We start from the raw sequence: 21642 nt of genomic DNA, 5'->3' as shown, positions 1-21642 counted from the left end.
ATGTCGGTTTGGATATGTGGTGAGAGGGAAACATGAAGATGAAACCAGGAGATGTCCTTACTGAACCATCAGAGCTGTGATGGAGAAACAGGCATATTTTTGTCATGGTCTGCGTGGCAGACCGTGGGTGTGTGGGGAAGGAGGACCCAAAATGCGGATTAATGCAGTGCGTTTATTTACAGTGAAGTAAACAATATACAATAATAGGTCTAGGTCCCTCAGACCCAGATCCCTGACAATTTTAGGCTGGGACTGAGCTACAGATGCATTTTGAAAAGCCTGGCACTGAAAGGAACCATTATTATGGAGAGACATTTAAACAGGATATTGAGAGCCCAGTTGCTTTGCAGACGTAAGTACAATCCGGACGTTGGGGTAGATTTTATTGTCAACCAACTGGGCCTGGGAAGGATCACGGTTATCGGTCAAGTGTTTCGTGCCCACAAATAAGTATTTCGTGCGCACGTTATACCCATTTCGTGGCCACGAAGTAGTATTTTGTGGCCACAATTTATTTATTTTTGGACCGTGTCATCAGAGGGGCTCCGTACATGCTAATATCACATCTTCACATTTTTTTTAGAGGTAAAAATAACTTTGCACTCTGGCTACTCACCATGCTCTAAAACAGGTATATGTTAGCAATGACAACATTTAACAAATGTTTTTAAAATTCTAGCCGTGCTAATTAGCCTTAGGATTGGTTGAGGTCTGTGCAAGCCTTTGGAACAAAATCAGTCTTGTAAAGCTCACTATTTTCCGGGTGAGCCTATAGCACATTTGTTAAAGTCAGTCCGGATTGTGTTGTGGAGTGGGGTCATGTTAACAATCCATTCAAACTTGTGGTCTTCAAGGTCAACTTGATGATTTATTGGTTGAAAATTGACAAAAAGCTTTAGAACTTAGAAACTATCATTCCTACAACTGTGCTGTGTATATGTCACAACATATAGCAGGAACCTATAAAGGCAGCTGACCTTTGACCTCTCCTTTAAGAAGGTACATGTAATGTCTACAGTGATTAGACATACTTAATAAAACAGTGTGGGGCCCAGAGTACTGTTGTGCATCAGTGTGGAACATGTCAGTAACACTGAGGGTTACACACACTTTGCCAGGTACACCTGTTCGTTGCAAAGTTGATGGTGTGTGTGTGTCTGTGTGTGTGAAAGACAGAGCGAGAGACAGCTTTTGTATGATAAGCTTCATGTTATGGACGCACAGTGTGAGCACTCAGGTCGCATCAGAGCATCAGGCTGTATAGTGTGAGACCTGCATCGTGACCTATGAACTTCTAACCCCTGAGATTCAATTGTACAGTTTGAGCAGCAGCTGAATAACGTGACTGAAAAAAATCGCAGTGTTTGCCCAGCTTAATGCAGACTGTTTAAACTAAACAAGCTGCTGCTCCACATAATAAACCCTGCCAGCCGCAGTGTTGCCTCTGTTTAACAGTTAAAGCAGTGGAGACGAGCTGTTTGCATGCGTGTGGAACCAACCTTTTGGGATTTACTTACCTGGAAGATTAAGCACGCATCAAGATGTTATGTTATTAATATTTTTAAAATGATAGCAGCACAAACAAAGATGTTTGCAGCACAAACGTTTGATACCACTTTTGTTGGATTTGAAGAAGGTGGGGGGCCAACTTCACTCACATGCTTAATGCACTTCACCTTTGATAGAAACAGATTGGACCTCAAGCACAGCTTTGAGATACTAAGTGCGTCTCATGTAAGGCTGTTGGTAAAAGTTACTGGTGTAGATTCAAAGCGCAGTTTATTTTTTCATTTGTTTCCAGGAGAGTGAACCCAGCCAGTGCTCTGCAGCTGCTGGTTTCACTGGACACGCCTTGTGTTTGAAAACACTTTAAAACGTGTGTTTAAACACATTTTGTGTGCTTTTTAAACACGCTTATGTTTTTACCGTCGCCATTAACTCCACTATCAGGGTGAGGCACACGACAGCAGGGGGCGGGGCGCCAACTATCTTAGAGGGCTTTAAACTCTTTGGTGTCCGCACCCTGCTCAGAAGGAGCCGACACAGGACCGTCAGCTATGGCGCTGGAGCTCTACCTGGACCTGTTCTCGCAGCCCTGCCGCTCCGTGTACATTTTCGCCAAGAAGAACAACATCAGCTTCGACTTCAAGAAGCTTTCTCTGCTGGACGGTGAGTTCACGCACGCAGACACGAAGAATGTCGCCAGTGTGACCGTTCACAGCAGCAGTAAGGAGGTTTGGACGAGCACAGGTCTGAGTTGTGAGTCTGTGAGGGTGTAGATCAGGGTTTCTTTGAACTTGGGTTCCGTTGCTTGCAGAGCAGCTGCTCCGTCGGTCCGCACTGACTGCCTGACGCTGTCTGGTTATGTCCACGATGATCATGTGATTCTTCCAAATATCTGCTATTAAAATGTGTGCGTGTGCATGCGCGTGTGTTGGTCCCAGGCCAGCAGTATGGGGAGGACTTTGGGAAGATCAGCCTGATCAGGAAGGTCCCAGCTCTCAGAGATGGAGACTTCTGCCTGGCTGAAAGGTGATTATGTCAAAAAGTCGTGAGCTGAGGAAGCGCTGGTCTGCCGTGACGGTCACAGTGATGTCTTCTCTGCAGCATTGCTATCATGTTGTACCTGGCTGAGAAGTTTAAGACTCCCGACTTCTGGTACCCAGCTGACCTCCAGCAGCGTGCTCGTGTCAATGAGTACCTGTCGTGGCAGCACACGGCCATCCGGATGCACGGCTCCGAGATCTTCTGCCTCCGGGTACGTTCCCCTTCACTGATCTTTGTAGGTGCTGTTAGATTAGTAATATCCCAGATAGCAAGGAAACATTGAAACAATGTTGAGTCAATATCAGGCTGTGTCATTGAATCAACGTTGAAGTGTGACGTTGACCTAACGTCACTCTTGCACCCTTTTTTAACGTTGAAACAACGTCAGGTTTTGATGTTGAATCAATGTTGAAACCTGACGTTGATTCAACGTTATATTTTCTAATACTGCTGACATTGTTTCAATGTCAGATTCTGATATTGAAACACTGTTGAGCTATGGTGTTGATTTTCCACCTCTTTCGCACAGTTGCTTTTTATTAAAACAACAGTTAAATCATGACTGGAAATCTACCTTTCTTTATAGGTATTTTAACCAATACTAAACTACTGCATGTTTCCATCAATACTTCAACCACCTAAACACATAATTGTACTTATTCCTCAAATTGGACACCCTTTATAAAAAAAACCAAATGTCTCACAATGTATCATGTCAATATTAATATCCTAAAATAAGAAAGCATTGCATGTGATGTAACAGAGAAAAAAAATAAACCAAAAAAGGTCAATAGGCATGTTTCGTTTGCTAAATACTTTATTAAAAGACAGTTTCCTATTTACGTTTATATGATTCACAGAAGTTTGTAATTTTTACTCCGGGATGGGGATGGATGATGTGCGTCCTGCACCACCCAAACGATCTGGGGCGTATCGGAGCCAATTCTGCACTGCTTGTGCAAAGACTAACTCGGACATAGTTTGCTCCCAACTGCTGCGTCAGGCCATCTAGGACAAAAATACACACACACACACACACACACACACACACACACACACACACACACACACACACACACACACACACACACACACACACACACAAAAAGTGAATTAGAGCACATGAATAAGCTCTTGTTAACTGTCTTCAGCTGGGAGAAAGTATGTAAACTCCTAGGCTGATAAACATGAAAGTCACCAGGTGTAAATCTGCAAACTGCCGCATTTGATTCCCAAAGAGCTATGAGCGGAAAAAGTGATAAGTCTTAGCATGGTGTACCGTGTATCCTTTAAAACAAAATAAACATGGGGTCCTCGGGCTGTACAAACTACAACCCGAGGACTAAACAAGCCAAAGACCAAAGACTCCATCTCCAGATTAACTGGACATGAAAGTCTTGTTATTAAGAAAGAAAAAGTAATATAGCAATAAAACGGTAAAACTTACAGCGCTCTGCAAATGCATATTTGGTATCTTTAAATGCCCTTTTTTGCTTTGTCTGGTCCTTGGTTTTTTCCCCTGCCCAGTTTAGTACCGAGGCCAGCTCGTTTGTAATGGCATAAGCCATTACACGGCGGACTCGCACCTCCAGTGTGGTCCCTCCAATCAAGGCAAAGCGTCTCACCTATAGACACATTTTAAGAGATGGAATTAGCGTGTCTCATGTCTTTAATGTGTATGCAAGTGCTTGTGTGTGTAATCAACAGGCCGTTGTTATGTATTTAAATCACATCTGACAGCTATTATACTTTATAGTTACAAAGTGTACATAACCTTTATATACTTACCATTGCCTTATTTGCCTCTTGTGATTGAAGAGCTGGCTCTGCATTGTTTAGCTCCTCAATGTTGTGCAAGGGCAAATCCAGAGGCAGTACCCCAGCATCTACAGATTCATTGCAGCAGGGATGGCGGATGGCTCTGACCTCCTCACGGAGTTCGTTAACAGCTCTCGTCAGGTCAGACAGCATAGTTAACATCTTTTGTGAGGTCGCATCTGTTTAAAAAAAACAATTCTAGAAATATTAATGGCTTAAGCAGTGAGAGGCGAAAAACTAATAAATAAATAATAAAACGCCGTTTACGTGTGGACAAAAGGTGCAAACGCAAGGTAGGTGAGCGTGCAACGTAAAGTTTGAATTGAGTGCGAATCGAAGCGGGTGCTCTCCAATCATTAAAAGTAACAAAGTCATTGAACACATTTATACAGTTACCTTTACGTTTATCAATCATATATCACAGATTTACAATTTTTTTGTAGTACTATGCTAAAAAGCAACTACAGAGCGAAAGTCTGGGTCAAGCGCCGAGGCGACGGCAAGAACAAAGGAACCCTCGAAGCGTTAAAGCTAGCTTTGTATAACGGAAAAGTATGAAACGAAAATGTTTTCTTTGTTGATAGACTTTGTTTGCAGTGCAATTTATTTGTTGCCGGATTGTAAGATGAAAGTAGACACAATTTCGGGCTCCCACATTTCATCCGAAACTTTACGTTAACAAGTTTGTTTTGTTTTTTTTACTGTTATTCAAATGCAACCGTGGAAATAACGAATAGAACAAAAGTCATTCATTCTTACCTTATACTAATCATGGCGCAGGCCAGTGCAGTGCATGAACTGATGCCTTCTCCGGTCAATTCCGCTGAGAGTAAATCTAATGTCCCGCTCTACTGTACAAGACAATGGTTACCTGGCGGGATGTACCACTGTGAGAGGGGGTGCTATGGAATAGTCCAAGTGGTAGCAGCTTTAATTTCCCGCTCAACCATAAATCGATGGTTTTTCAACGTGATTGTTGTCACCTTGTCAACTATAAATAGATCAACAATCAACGATGACAGAACAACAGTGAATCAATGTTATTTCAATGTCAGTGTCAGGTTTGTTGTTTCAACATTGGTTTTGTGTTGACATTTCAATCCTGACGATTCTGATGGTTCAGATGGAAAATCAACATTTGTTCAATGTCTCCTTGCTATCTGGGATCTTATCACCATCATGTTCTAGCTTTGTTGAAATACCCTTACGTCTGGTTATGAAGTAAAATCACTGTGCAGAGTGATGTCACTGAGCATGTCTGGGCCAGCTGGTGAGGGCCAACTGAAAATGATCAGCAATAAATGCCACTGCTGGAAAACAGAGAGTTCAGCAGTTCTTACTGTGCACCTCTGTGGTAAAGTTTCATCACTGCCATTTCATTGGTCTGCTCGCTCAGAGAGAGAGAGAGCGAGAGCTGCTCTGAGCCAGTAAGCTAAAGTCATGCGATGTCATAGCCGTTGACTTAAAATCCACATCATTCAGACATCGTCTCCTCCCCGGCGTGTTCGAGCTTTTACTTCCTTCCACCTCTTTGGGACAGATGCTACTTTTCTAGTTTGTTGGAATTTGCTCAAAGAAAAACCCAGAGTCACCGTGTCATCATTCATCTCCTGAATCAGATTGTGTTCAGCATTAAGCTCATTGTTTCACTCACACTGAATCCATTGTGCCTGTAGCTTATGATTCCCAAGGTCATGGGCGTGGAAATCCCAGAGGACAAAATGAACGCGGCCTTGGACGATCTGAACTCCTCCCTGAAACTCGTTGAAGAAAAGTTCCTCCAGGACAGGCCCTTTATCGCTGGAGATCAGATTTCACTGGCTGATCTGGTCGCCATTGTGGAGATCATGCAGGTGAGCGGCCCAAATGTACCCGCAGTAACAGGAATCAGAATCAGTGTTCCCACTATGAGAGGAGCAAACACGAGATCTTAAACTCATTCAGGTCTCCGTCACACCATCATTAAGTGCACATCTGTCATTTCTTTGTAAGTTGGTGCATTTTTGGCATATTGTCCCTTTAATCACATTTTAAATGTATTTTCCAGTCCGGGGGCGGGGGGGGGCAGAGCCATTGCAGGGGGGGCGGTATGAAAGAAAAAACAAAACAAAAACAAAGAACGTTTGGACACTGCTAGCATCGTGGACAGGTTTTTGACGGGGCGCCCACACAAACACAAAGCAGGAGATGAAGCGTCGCTGAATATGTTTCCAAACCAACTTCATTCTGAGCCAAAGACTAGAAAATCTGGTGAAGCAAATCTGCCCTTTGGCTTCACCTGCACAGGTGCTGAGGTAGGTCTCCCTGCAGGTTCCCCTTCGTCAGGAGCAGCGCTGGGCTGTTTAAATCACAGACAAACAGGATCCCACATTCTTGATCTTTAGTTCACAAACACTTGTTGTAATGACTAACTGCTCCTGACATGTTGGAGATGTTTGCTCTTTATACAGTAAAGTTACAGCTGGATACAAATAACATCAGGCTGATCCTGACACAGTTTGTTCCCCCGGTTCAAATCACAGACAAACAGGATCTCACAGCTGTTTATGTTTTTGAACACATTTTGCACAGAGAGAAAAATGTATTGATGCAATGTTGAACATTATTAGAATAGAATAGAATAGAATTCAACTTTATTGTCATTGCACATGCACAGGTACAGGGCAACGAAATGCAGTTTGCATCCATCCAGAAGTGCTTTAGTGATATAGATATATTACAATATATATTAGCAATAGTATAGATATGTGAGTATATTACAGAAATAGGTCTATTATGGTATGTTATAATGTACACGTTATGAAGTATGTTGTGAATATTCTATAACTATAAGTATGTACAGGCTGTAGTGAGTACAAGCTATGTACAGGCTATGAACAGGATATAAATATGAAAAACTATACAGAATATGAAATAAATAACTTTACAGAATCTGGGATATACAGCTATACAGAAATGGGAACTATGCAAGTTGTAAACAGTTGTAGGATTAAAGATTATCGTATGTACAGAATGATTATTTACACAGAGCTATACAGTAGTGCAGTTAAGATAAGTGAGGGTGTAGATAGCTTCTACAGAGGCTATATAAAGTGCTAGTGGTTGTGAGTGGTGGTTCAGTCCATGTTATTATTGTGTGTTTGAGGGTACAGTTGTCCATTGTGGGTGTGTGTATGTTCAGTCCATGAGTTTAACGTGGGTCAGATGTCAGGAGGCAGAGTTCAGGAGTCTGACAGCTGTGGGGAAGAAGCTGTTCCGGTACCTGGTGGTCTTAGTCCAGAGGCTCCTGTGGCGCCTCCCAGAGGGCAGGAGGGTGAAGAGTCCATGTGATGGGTGACTGGGGTCTTTGATGATTTTCCCAGCCCTTTTCAGACACCGCTTCCTGTAGATGTCTTTTATGGCAGGAAGTGGTGCTCCGGCGATGCGCTGGGCAGTTTTCACGACCCTCTGCAACGCCTTCCGGTCCGAGGCAGAGCAGTTCCCGTACCAGACTGTTATACAGTTGGTCAGGATGCTCTCGATGGTGCAGAGATAGAAGTTCACCAGGATGTCTGAGGACAGGTGGTTCTTCCTCAGAGTCCTCAAGAAGAAGAGGCGCTGGTGAGCCTTCTTGACCAGCTTGGAGCAGTTGGTCGTCCAGGTGAGATCCTCGGAGATGTGGACTCCCAGGAACTTGAAGCTGCTCACACGCTCCACAGCCGTCCCCTTAATGTGGATGGGTGGATGTGGGTCAGCATTCCTCCTGTAGTCCACGATGAGCTCCTTGGTCTTCTCGGTGTTAAGCAGCAGGTTGTTTGTGTCGCACCACTCAGCCAGACGATCCACCTCCTCCCTGTAGGCGGCCTCATCGTTGTCACTGATGAGGCCAATCACCGTGGTGTCATCTGCAAACTTAATGATGGTGTTGGAACCATCAGCAGGTCTGCAGTCGTGGGTGAAGAGGGAGTAGAGGAAAGGGCTCATCACACAGCCTTGTGGTACACCGGTGTTCATCGTGATTGTAGATGAGCAGCGGTTATCCAGCCGGACATGTTGGGGGCGGTTGGTCAGGAAGTCCAGTAACCATTTGCAGATGAGGGAACTGATACCCAGGTCTGTCAGTTTCCTGATGAGTTGTGAGGGGTGGATTGTATTGAATGCTGAACTGAAGTCTATAAACAGCATTCTGGTGTAGGTGTTGTTGTTCTCCAGGTGTGAGAGGACAGAGTGCAGTGCGATGGAGACTGCATCCTCTGTGCTCCTGTTCTGGCGGTATGCGAATTGGTGGGGGTCCAGGGTGGGGGGGAGACAGGATTTGAAGTGTGCTAGGACCAGCTGCTCTAAGCACTTAGTGATGATGGGGGTGAGTGCTACTGGGCGGTAATCATTGAGGCAAGATGGGTTGGAGTTTTTGGGTATCAGGACGATGGAGGTGGATTTGAAGCAGGCCGGTACCACAGCGTGGGCCAAGGACAGATTGAATATGTCTGTGAGCACTCCTGCAAGCTCCCCAGAACACGCTCTGAGAACACGCCTTGTGGACATTGATCCTGCTCAGCACCGCTCCTACATCGGTGGGGGAGAGAGTCATAGGTTGGTGGTCTGGCGTCATGTCTGCTTTGGTTGTGGTTGTGGGGTTCCCTCGCTCAAAACGAGCATAAAAGTTGTTGAGCTCGTTGAGGAAGGAGACATCAGAGGATGCGGGGGAGGGTTTGCTGGTCCTGTAGTCTGTAATGGTCTGGAGTCCTTGCCACATACGTCGGGGGTTGGAGTTGGAGAAGTGTTCTTCTACCTTCTTTTTGTAATGGTGTTTGGCTTTTTTGATGCCCTTCTTTAGATTAGCCCTGGCTGTACTGTAGGCGTGTGCATCTCCTGACCTAAAGGCGGTGTTGCGGGCCTTCAGGAGGAGACGAACATCCCGGTTCATCCAAGGCTTCTGGTTGGGGTACATGGTGATCCGTTTCTGGGTGGTGACACTGTCTGTGGTTTCGGAGATGTAATCCAGTACAGATGAGGCGTACTGGTCCAGGTCTGTGTGGGTGAACATATTCCAGTCTGTGTTTTTAAATCTGTCCTGGAGCACTGCGTCTGTCCCCTCTGGCCACACTTTAATTGTCCTCACAGCAGGTTTCACACGTTGGATGAGTGGTGAATACCGAGGTGTGAGGAACAGGGAGAGATGGTCCGATTGTCCAATGTGGGGGAGGGGTGTGGCTTTGTAGGCTCCAGCCAGGTTGGAATACACATGGTCTAAAGTCTTGTCTCCTCTGGTGTGGCAGGAGACATGTTGGTGGAATCTGGGGAGGACTGTCTTTAAGTTGATGTGGTTGAAGTCGCCAGCAACAATAAAAGCAGCCTCGGGGTGTTTATTCTGGTGTTTGTTAATGGCTGCAGAAAGTTCTTTCATGGCCAACCTAGCATTAGCGTCGGGGGGGATATACACGGCAGTGAGTATGATTGAAGTGAGTTCTCTGGGGAGATAATAAGGTCTGCATTTGACCATTAAAAACTCCGCATTAGGTGAGCAGTGACTATCAGTACACAGGAAAAAACTACACGTAAAATAATCACACTGTGACGCCTCTGCCTTTGTAAATAGAGGGACAGTAACTGCGTGTTTATATGTAAGCGTGTAAACCTGCAGATAGAGAGAAAATACTGTTGATCTGACTATCTGCCATTCTGCAGTTCATCTCATGTAAACAATAACGTGGCCACAGCGTGATGTGAAAAAAGTTACATACCTTTGACGCTGCGTGATGAACTCTGTATTCCTCGTCCACACGTAAACGCAAAAAAGGAGTTTAAAAATCTCAGTTTTCAGTGATTTGAAACGCCATTTACGTGGGCGAAACAGTTGCGTGTTCAAAATCACCCGTGTAGGTGCGGACGCAGCGTGACAGAGTTAGTAGTTTATTTTATTACTTCCTGCAGATTACTTGTATTTGCTTAATTGTTCACTAAATGTTTGAGGTGTGAAATAAACAGCAATGGAGCAAAATATGGGCGTGTGGTTGGAGGAAGGTTTTTTTGTTTTGTGGGGGGGGGGGGCATTTTTCTTGTGAAACAAAGAGGGGCCCAGCAAAAGTTTGGGAACCACGACATTTTTTTTTCTTTTTGTGTCCTGTTTGGATCTTTAGCCGTCAGAATTGTTGTCTTAAGGCCAAGAAAGATGCCAAGCGGATTTATTTTACCAAGTGGATCATCATGGCCTTGCCATATTGGTCCATTTGATTGACCTTTATTATAATTATGTATTTATTTTATTTTACTTTCGGTTGCTACAAACGAGACAGACATGACTGGGGGATAGGACGGGGAGAAAGAATGAAAGAAAGAGAGGGAGAGAAAGGGGGGAAGAAAGAAAGGAAAACAAAACACCTGGATTACCTGTATGGAGAAGAAAAAAAACAGAAGAGAAAGCAAACAAAAAAAGAGCAACATAAAAACAGCACTATCACAATAAACTAGCTAGCAGTAGATAACAGTAGATACTAAATAATAAACGATATTGTGCAGCACGCAAGATAGACAGCGCACAATGTGCTTTGAGGCAGCAGCCAAGAAAGCTGTAGTCCGCGTCTGTGAATACCCGTGTGTACACCTGTGTGCATACCTGTGTGGATCAGCATGCTTGTATTCCAAAGGTTTCTCCATGTAACGATCTGCTAGGGAGTGTGGGGAGTCACAGCCCCGTCCCCCAGGGTATGAAGCAGGTATGGAGGAGATCCAGACCCCAGACATCCAGAGGACCCGAGGAGGACAACCAAAAAGGGGGGGAACCGTGCCACCCTCCTGGGAAGAGCTGAGTAGAGCCCCAAATGAGAGGTCACCCCGCAGCTACGGAGCAGAGGCCAGAGGGGGTTGCAGTGGTGTGCCCGCGGGCTCTGCCGGCAGCCAGCTGTGCCAGAGAGGACCGAGCTTCAGGCCCAGAGGCCTGAGGGCACCCCACCCCCCGGAAGGGGCTCAGCCGGGCCACAGGCGCCCGGCCCCGCCAATCGGCCACCAGGAGTGAGCCGGTACATACATGAGCGCCCAGCCCCAGACGACAAGAACCACCAACACACCAACGTCTGAGGGCATCAGCAACTGGCAGGGAGTGTGGTGAGGGGAGATAGGCCTCCATACTTTAGAGGGCCTGAGATGTACCCAGAGAGGTTGAGTCTAAGACCCAACCTCCCTACGCCCGCTCATATGTAGTGTTGCTGTGTGCTGTTCTAAAGTGCATTTAAAACTCAGGAGAGCATGGTTCCTGCTTCCTATCAGAGAGCAGCACGGCTCCTCCCGAAAACCCTCAGTGTCTATATGCATTTAAAATTGAGGGTAGGGCACCAGCGCCAGAGGTGGGTTGGAGTACACCGACCATCCTCTGGATGCTGTAAAACGTGCCCACCCCCAAGGCCCTATATGTATGTGTTATGTGAGAGTGTGAGTAATGTGGATGTCTAGGTTGCAGAATAAAATTGAGGCACAGGCGGCCAGAAGGGGACAGAGGGGGCGTGCCTCCCCTGCACCCTGGTGACATACCTGCACCCCAAGCCCTGCGTGTGTGGGTGGGTGTGGTAGAGCGGGAATAGGGAGGCAGCTGAGGATGGGGAGGGAAGAAAGGGAGGGGCAAGCGGCCCCTCCCTGGGGCCAGCTCCCCCACTGAACCCAGTATGCACCCCCACACTCTGGAACCCACCAGGGCAAGGGGGCCCAGGCCCATTCAGACCAGGGCCCGCAGCAGCAGCACCGACCAGCCCCACAGAGTCCAGGGCAGCCCACCCGACTCCACCCCAGAGAAAACTGCACCCACCCCATCATCCAATCATCTCCCAAACTACAGGGAGTGCAGAATTATTAGGCAAGTTGTATTTTTGAGGAATAATGTTATTATTGAACAACAACCATGTTCTCAACGAACCCAAAAAACTCATTAATATCAAAGCTGAATGTTTTTGGAAGTAGTTTTTAGTTTGTTTTTAGTTTTAGCTATTTTAGGGGGATATCTGTGTGTGCAGGTGACTATTACTGTGCAGAATTATTAGGCAAATTAACAAAAAACAAATATATACCCATTTCAATTATTTATTTTTACCAGTGAAACCAATATAACATCTCCACATTCACAAATATACATTTCTGACATTCAAAAACAAAACAAAAACAAATCAGCGACCAATATAGCCACCTTTCTTTGCAAGGACACTCAAAAGCCTGCCATCCATGGATTCTGTCAGTGTTTTGATCTGTTCACCATCAACATTGCGTGCAGCAGCAACCACAGCCTCCCACACACTGTTCAGAGAGGTGTACTGTTTTCCCTCCTTGTAAATCTCACACTTGATGATGGACCACAGGTTCTCAATGGGGTTCAGATCAGGTGAACAAGGAGGCCATGTCATTAGTTTTTCTTCTTTTATACCCTTTCTTGCCAGCCACGCTGTGGAGTACTTGGACGCGTGTGATGGAGCATTGTCCTGCATGAAAATCATGTTTTTCTTGAAGGATGCAGACTTCTTCCTGTACCACTGCTTGAAGGTGTCTTCCAGAAACTGGCAGTAGGACTGGGAGTTGAGCTTGACTCCATCCTCAACCCGAAAAGGCCCCACAAGCTCATCTTTGATGATACCAGCCCAAACCAGTACTCCACCTCCACCTTGCTGGCGTCTGAGTGGGACTGGAGCTCTCTGCCCTTTACCAATCCAGCCACGGGCCCATCCATCTGGCCCATCAAGACTCACTCTCATTTCATCAGTCCATAAAACCTTAGAAAAACCAGTCTTGAGATGTTTCTTGGCCCAGTCTTGACGTTTCAGCTCGTGTGTCTTGTTGGTGGTCGTCTTTTTTTTTTTTTTTTTTTTCTTTTCATATTTTTATTGAGAGACAAGTGTACAGTGGTTTACAATGACAATACAATCTGTTCCCCTCACATATTTTTTAGTTTTTCTTACATGAACAGATACGATAACACACACACACAGGCTTAAATAAACAAACAAAATAAAACCTAATAAGAAACACAAAACAAACACAAACAACAAACCCCAAAACACACAAAAAAAAAAAAAAAAAGAAGGGGGGAAGAGATATGATATTAATCAGCTGGTAGAGCGTGTAATGACTTGCAATAGTCTACAAAGGGGCCCCAGATACGATAAAATTCTCTGTATTTGCCCTTCGCCACAAGGCCCATCTTTTGCAATTTAAGAAATGACATCACATCTCTAAACCAAAAAGAAACTGAAGGTGGCTATGAAGATTTCCAAAGGAGTAAGATGCAACGTCTAGCCAAAAGTGATGTAAAGGCTAAAATTTTGAAGTGTGTAGGGTCGGTTAGACCAGTGTTGACTGGAAGCCCAAAAACAGCTAGAAAAGGGTCCATGCAGATTTGGGTCCCAAGAGCCTTGGAAAGAATAACTGAATACTGACTCCAGAAGCCATGGAGTCTTGGGCACAGAAAGAACATATGGCCTAGGTCACATGGGGTGGCATGACATCTCTCACACTGATCCATCACTTGTGGGTAAATCTCAGACAGACGAGACTTTGAATAGTAAACCAGTGGTGGTCGTCTTTCAGCCTTTCTTACCTTGGCCATGTCTCTGAGTATTGCACACCTTGTGCTTTTGGGCACTCCAGTGATGTTGCAGCTCTGAAATATGGCCAAACTGGTGGCAAGTGGCATCTTGGCAGCTGCACGCTTGACTTTTCTCAGTTCATGGGCAGTTATTTTGCGCCTTGGTTTTTCCACACGCTTCTTGCGACCCTGTTGACTATTTTGAATGAAACGCTTGATTGTTCGATGATCACGCTTCAGAAGCTTTGCAATTTTGAGACTGCTGCATCCCTCTGCAAGATATCTCACTATTTTTGACTTTTCTGAGCCTGTCAAGTCCTTCTTTTGACCCATTTTGCCAAAGGAAAGGACGTTGCCTAATAATTATGCACACCTGATATAGGGTGTTGATGTCATTAGACCACACCCCTTCTCATTACAGAGATGCACATCACCTAATATGCTTAATTGGTAGTAGCCTATACAGCTTGGAGTAAGACAACATGCATGAAGAGGATGACGTGGACAAAATACTCATTTGCCTAATCCCTGTACACAAGTAAGTAAGTAAGTAAGTAAACTTTATTTATTAAGCGCTTTTCGCAGACAGGCAATCACAAAGCGCTGTACACAAATATTAAAATATTAAAATAAACAATAAAATCAATAGACATTATATACAATGTAAAAGATCAAATGTAAATAATGTATAAAATAAAATAAAATAAAATAAAATATGTAGATCAACAAAAGGCTTGTTTGAACAGAAGAGTTTTTAACTGTTTTTTTAAAAGAATCCACAGAGTCAAGCAAACGTAATTGTAGTGGTAAACCGTTCCACAGCCTTGGTGCAACAGACTGAAAGGCTCTAGACAATAGACACCCAGGTTGAGTTCATTCTCCACCTCTCCTATATCTCTCCCCCACCTGCAGAGTGAGCTCCTGTAGTGAGGAGACCACCTGCAAAGATACAACAACCTCCCCACCAGTTAGAGAGCCCCCTAGTTGGGCCGATGCACCAGAGGTCCCCCTGCACTGGGGCTGAGCCCCCCTGCACCCACCCGCCCACAGCTCCGGCGACACAACAGCCAGGACCCAAGGCCCAGCCAGCACCCCAGACCGGGGGCGGAGCACCCCCAGACCCCCAAGCCTCCACGCCCATCCCGAACCCACCCAGGGGCAGCCAGGCTACCAGGCCAGTAACCAACGTCTGCCAGCACAGACCCTCCCCCATCTCTGCTGTATGCAGCCACAAGGAAAACACCATCTAAGAGCCCCCAGAGCCCCTAACAGGGCATGGCCACATCCCCTGGCTTAGGACCTCCAGGGAAAACATCCCTTGGGACTCCCCAGACGCCCTAAGGCCGTCCCTACCCCCACATCAACCACAATAGCGAAGGCAGGACCAAACCATGACCCCCCCCCCCCCCCACCCCCACTAGGTGATGAAGCCGATCAAAGGAGCCCAAAGGGATTGATCAAATGTGATGGCAGAGGCTGTATCAAGACTAATGTGATCGATTAGATGGTTTTTATATTGGTTAGAATTAAGATTATTTTTATTTTTCCAGTTAATGAGGACCATTTTCTTGGCAATGCATAGGGCCGTAAAAACAACGTGAGCTGTGTTTATTTCTGCAGTGACCTCATCCAAGTTGCCCAGCATGCACACTAAAGGCTGGAATGTTACATTTCAGACACTTTGATAAGTCTTCACATATCTCGCGCCAAAACTTCTGATCTGGTGGACAGAACCAAAGAGCATGGATGTAATTGTCCGGTGTATTTGCTGTGCAGTGTGAGCAGTTGTTGGTAGACGTAAAGCCCATCTTGAACATCCTATGATGTATAGTGCACTCTATGTAATATTTTGTATTGGATTAATGTGGGGGTTTATGTTTATGTTTCCAAAGGAATTTAGACATATACGAGTCTAGAGATCTGAACCAATCTTGTGATGGCTTATTTGGGATCATTGACAATAAATAGTTTATTTTTGGTAAGACAATCATTTTTATAGTGGCGACCCTTCCCATGAGTGATATGGGTAGAGATTTCCATCTAGTCAGATCGCCTTCTACTGTCTTTAAAAGTGGGATGTGGTTTAATTTAGTTAATTCTGAAAGCTTAGGAGAAACATTTAATAGCTAAATATTTTATATTTCCCGATTGCAGTGGTGTAGAAGAAGAATTATGCAAGGAGCAATTAATCGGAAGGACTGTAGATTTTGACCAGTTAATTGAATAATCTGAGACACTTGAGAAAGAATTTATCAATGCAATTACCCCAGAGAGATTGGTTTGTGAATTTTGGCGAAAAAGTAACACATCATCTGCATAAAGGCTGATTTTATGTTCTATATTCTTACATTTTATGCCCTTAATTACTGAATTCTGTCTAATTGCTGCTGCTAGTGGCTCAATAAAAATTGCAAACAGTGAAGGGGAGAGTGGGCATCCCTGCCTGGTGCCCCTCAGGAGACAGAAGCTGGAGGATGTTTGGTCATTTGTTCTAACACAAGCTGTTGGGGAATTATATAAAACTGTTAATCTGACTATCTGCCATTCTGCAGTTCATCTCATGTAAACAATAACGTGGCCACAGCGTGACGTGGAAAAAGTTACATACCTTTGACGCTGCGTGACGAACTCTGTATTCCTCGTCCACACGGAAACGCAAAAAAGGAGTTTAAAAATCTCAGTTTTCAGTGATTTGAAACGCCGTTTAAGTGGGCGAAACAGCTGCGTGTTCAAAATCACCCGTGTAGGTGCGGACGCAGCGTGACAGAGTTAGTAGTTTATGTTATTACTTCCTGCAGATTACTTGTATTTGCTTAATTGTTCACTAAATGTTTGAGGTGTGAAATAAACAGCAATGGAGCAAAATATGGGCGTGTGGTTGGAGGAAGGTTTTTTTGTTTTGTGGGGGGGGGGGCATTTTTCTTGTGAAACAAAGGGGGGCCCAGCAAAAAAAGTTTGGGAACCACTGGTTTTAGCAATGGTATTTCCTTTTTCCAGTTCATCCAGATCAATGGTGTTTCTCACCAACAATACTTAAATTAAAATATAAACAGGTCCAACAACTAGTTCGCCTGGTACCGACTAGTAACCGTAGCAACACTTTGTTGACTAGTCGCACACATCCCCGGTGTTTTCAGAGCTCCTCCTGAGCTGAAACAGCTGCTGGGAACGAGGTCGATGAACAAACCGGTTCTGATCTCTGTGGGGACTAAACCTGAATCCTCTTCTTGTGCTTGTCTCAATGCAGCCTGTGGGCGCCGGCGTGGACGTGTTTGAGGGGAGACCCAAGCTGAGTGCGTGGCGGGACAGAGTCCAGGAAGCTATTGGAAAGGAGCTCTTCGATGAGGCACACCAGTATATCCTGGGAGCACAGGAGAGTGTGAAAAGCATGGACTCCAGCAAGATGCAGGTCTTCAAGCCCAAGATCCTCAGGCTCTTCATGTGAACAGGACGGCACCGATTCTGTGCAAACGACTTGGATTCATCTCATATGTGTCGATACAACAAATACACACAACGTCTTACATGTATGTCTGTACTAACAGGATAATGTAGTATGCATTCCAGATGTTTCAAGTAAACTCAGTACACTCTTGTTGCATAGTGCAGGGCTTCTCCATGGAGACAGGCAGACATGGCTCTGCAGACCTGATTATGTAACAGAGGAATGTGGAACATGAGCTTTCAGAATAAATGCACAGTTATAAAAGCTCTGTCTTCGTATATAATGAAGCTGCTGTTAATCTTCTTTCAAGCCTAATAAAGTGTCTGCAGCACTCTGTCAGCCTGGCTTCCTCCCTTTGTGTTTACTGTGTTGGTGCAGATCTGTGTGGATGTTTGCAAATGACGGTGCACTGCTGCCACCTAGTGTTTCATATTTACATGCACAGTAATCAGTGCAAGTGTAATACACAGACATACTGTAGAACAAACAAGACTTGTACTCACAAGCAGAGACGGCCCTTTCACGTAGAAATTGACTGTTCTTCAAAGATGGCCGCCCACCACAACATGCTACTTTACCAGAGGTCTACACTACAAAGCCAGTTCAGTGTACCCAGGATGTCTTCATTGTCTGGATTCACTTACTCTAACATTAGTGGTCAGGATAATCTCTCACACAGGGCTGGTTATCAACCAGCTCGGTTCACCCAGGGTTGAAGAGGTGGGGTTGGCACCATCTGACCAGTCTAAAAGGGACATTTTGCTTTATCCACAGAAAAGGATCCTATGAGTCCAACCTACTCCAGAGATGTTAAAAAACCGATTAAAGTCTATAAAGAACTTAACAAATACAGCATTAAGAAAGAAAGGAGATTGAGGCAGCAGCAGCAAATCCTTATTATGGTGAACATCCACAGCAGAGGGCTGGAAAGCAGTACCCACAGCACCACCTCAGTGGAAATGACAAATACATTTATTTGAATGTAATTTCCCCGAACAAATACAAACAGCTGCTCCAAGGCAGTCATTGTCATTAAAGTACATTTATGGACGGTGAACTGAAGTACTCAAAGAAAGGATGTTATTGAAAATGTTCTTTTCATACATGGACATGTGTGTTGTTCTAAAATAAATAATAAAGGTGAGAGAAAGTGAAAGTCAGGATGCAGGTCGGTGTGCTGCAGGTTTTAGGTCTCACCCTGGGTCAACACACCTGAATCATACGATTAGTTCATTACCAAGCGAACTTTAAAACACGTTCAGGACAGCGGCCCTTGAGGCCTGGAGTTCCCCACCCCTGACATAAGGAAACAGTAAGAGTGGGTATGTGGCCAGAGTCCACGCTGTTGTTATAATGCTGATGTTTTACCTGCTTTCACTCATAATGATTTCACAGAAGAGCCAGAAATACTCTGCTTATTTGTTTTATTTATCTGCACAATCTCACGCACACACACACACACACACCTACCTTCATACATCAAGCTACTATTTGCACAATGCTCAGACTTTTGCACCACCCCCTGTCATTGTTGCACTTTTCTACTGCACTGTTGTGTGTCTTTATCATTCTGTTCTCTGGTTGTTTTGGTTTTTTGCACACTTGCATACCAAATATCCTTGGGCAAGATACTAACCATCCATCGGAGTACGAATGTGTGTGAATGTCAGCTAGAAAGCACTGGAAAGCATAGCAGGAAGTGCTTGTGTGAATGTTGCATGTTGTATAAAATGCTTTGAGTTCTCCAGGAGAGTAGAAAAGCACGTTATAAGAATCAGTCCATTTACCACCTCCAAGGTGACACTAGGAAAAATCACTATGCTGGCAGGTAGAACTTAAGAAACCTTTCAGATGCAGTGAAACTGTAAAGAATGGCAGCCGGCTTCAACTAAACATCTCCACATCACAACACCATAAACCACATGACAAGCAATGGGGGTGGGTAAGGGGGTGAGAGGTGAGCCGATGTAGACACAGCCATCTTGCCCTGCAGCTATTAATCCAGCGCTGGGCCTAGACCTGCCAGCTGACCTCGGCCTTGGAGATAATCCTTCAAAGGTGTCCAGGATCCAGGATGGGGGTGTGTAGGGATGGGAAGGAACAGTCAGGAACACGTGGCAGGCTTCATCTGCTGGTGCGACGGGTTAAGAGTGTCAAGGAGCAAAGTCACAGGAAAGGTTGGAACCATATCAAGCAGAAGGAAAGTGAAAATGCTGTGCATTGTAAAACCTTTGCATCAGGGACTCGCGTCTCTGCAGAGAGCACAGTCTCTGGGAGCGACTGAGGACACCCTGTGAGTCAGTAGCTAAGTTGACGTCTCTGTTGTGGAGGAACGTGCCTCTTATTTACATCCTTCCTTGGATTCATGGAGATTTGTAGCAATTTGTTCACACACAGCTCTGCTACGAGGTTTGGACTCTGACCATGCTGCTGTAGTGGGGCTCACTGGGCCTCATTCACTTACACTTGTGTGGACATGTACTCGGTCTGTATCCACACAAAGTTACAGTTGGATTCATCAAAGATACGCACCCTAGTAGTGATTCAGAATCAGTGTAAGCCAACAGCCTGCTGTCTCTGTAAGAGAGACCAGGATAAAGTCTGAATGACATTAGTGAAACGTCTAAGCGGGACGCAGAGATCTGAAGTGTTTCCACTGGTTCAAACAAGAAACAGAGGGGGAAAGAGCTGACCTGTCAGTCAATCAATCAATCAAGGCTTTATTCGCCGGGTGCAGGTTGCCCTGTAGTGAAATAGGACCCCCCCCTCCCGTCCATACATACATAGCACAGACATCACATGGGGATACAGGTCAGAGATCGGTAGCGTTACAGAAAAACACTGAAATATACACTACAATGGGAAAGTACAAGAGGAAAAAAAGAGACCTCTACTCATGCCGGGCTCCTGGGAGGACAGCATGAGAACAGGAAACAACAAAACTCCTCTGCACAAAGAAGCACATAAATGTCCACAGCACAACATTATGGAGCACGTGACCAGCCACAGGGTCGGGTGGGGGGTGAGGAGTAATCCGAAGCAAACACAGCAGCCATCCTGCCCAGCGCTACCATCCAGCGCGGGCTCAGACCCGCCGTGTTCCCAGGAGGCAACAAGCATCGAAGGCGTTTGGAAAGGGAGGGAGGATGAGTGTGTGCATATCAGTGTATATGTATGTGTGGGCGTGTCCAGAGTTCAGCTGAGACAGTGTCCTTCGCCCTGCCAGGCTCAGTAAACAGTCTTCCAGCCAACCCAGGTGGCCTTGCATGGAATGGGAAGAACAGACTAAACACAGTCGTTATCAGGGAGTTGTTGTTCAGCTCCAGCCTTGCGACTGCAGCTGGCGCCGAGAGGGTATCCGCATGAAGTGATGGTGCTTTTTACTTTAGTGCGAACAGCTCATATGAATTTCAAAGCAGTTCTACAGTCCAACACTGGTCTCTCAATCTCCCGTTGGAGAGCCGCGAGCTTCGCCATACTTACGTTCTGTGATGTTGTCATTCTTGTGCTCAAAGAGCCGATTCTGAGAACTCACAACAGTGGGCCTCCTCGAGATGTCATCCAATTTGGGCTCAGAGATCTTATTCTGAGTATTCACAGCAGCCGTAAGCTTCTCCAAGATCTTATCCATGCTGCGTTCAATGAGCCCATTTTGAGAAACTCACGCCTCTTCCATCGTTCCAATCCCAGCGGGCAGCCTTGTGGGGGTTTGAACAGCCGGTTCCGCTTTCTTAATTCTTCGATAAGTCAGGGCCAAGCCAGCTCCGATCAGCAAGAACCCTGTTACCATGGTTCTGAATAGGTAGATATCTTCAGCACTCAGGCTCACCCGAGCCCAGACTTCTCGTTGAGAAAGGGGTGTCAATTGCATTCAGGGACCAGTTGATCCAACCCATAATTCTCTTTTAGGTTTTAGAGAACAGACTGTGAGAGTGTTCCACGGAAAAGTAATAAAAAGTAATACAAAAAAACACGAGACTAGACAAGGACACAAGAGGCTAAGCAGGGAAGCTAAGGGAGAGGAGAAAAGTGCGACCGCCTTCGTCAAGAGCAAGAGCACTCGCAACAATCAGAAAACAAGCCCAAATCCTCACCTCTGCACCACCGTGCTCCACAACACTGGTGCAGAGGTGTTCGATGTGCTGTGTTTGTGCTTCTTCCTCCTGTTGTTGCAGATCATCTGGACACATGTGGAGCATTTCCCATTAGGATGATGTAGAGAACTGATTTGGTAGAAAGATTGCTTCCAGGGCCAGTCTTCTGTCTGGGATGATGGTTTAAACACAGTAAG

At 45.4% G+C, this 21642-nt stretch overlaps 1 protein-coding gene and 1 long non-coding RNA gene across 2 annotated transcripts; one reads left to right on the top strand and one right to left on the bottom strand.

The window, feature by feature from the left end:
* The first annotated feature begins 1694 nt into the window (after positions 1 to 1694).
* LOC143412425 (glutathione S-transferase theta-3-like) lies at positions 1695 to 17690 on the top strand. The gene is made up of 5 exons (XM_076884498.1): positions 1695 to 2169; positions 2445 to 2532; positions 2608 to 2758; positions 6042 to 6218; positions 17154 to 17690. Exons 1-5 carry the CDS (start codon positions 2058 to 2060, stop codon positions 17349 to 17351), a joined length of 726 nt encoding a protein of 241 aa, XP_076740613.1. The 5' UTR covers positions 1695 to 2057; the 3' UTR covers positions 17352 to 17690.
* LOC143418885 (uncharacterized) lies at positions 3353 to 5247 on the bottom strand. The gene is made up of 4 exons (XR_013098804.1): positions 5125 to 5247; positions 4336 to 4544; positions 3995 to 4172; positions 3353 to 3555 (listed from the first exon to the last, which is right to left on the bottom strand). It is a non-coding gene; the product is annotated as an uncharacterized LOC143418885 (long non-coding RNA).
* Positions 17691 to 21642: the final 3952 nt, after the last annotated feature.

The sequence above is a fragment of the Maylandia zebra genome, linkage group LG6, assembly GCF_041146795.1.
Source record: "Maylandia zebra isolate NMK-2024a linkage group LG6, Mzebra_GT3a, whole genome shotgun sequence".
Classification (NCBI taxonomy): Eukaryota; Metazoa; Chordata; class Actinopteri; order Cichliformes; family Cichlidae; genus Maylandia; species Maylandia zebra.
The sequence above is the reverse complement of the archived record's forward strand: the minus strand, read 5'-3'. Positions and strand labels throughout refer to the sequence as shown.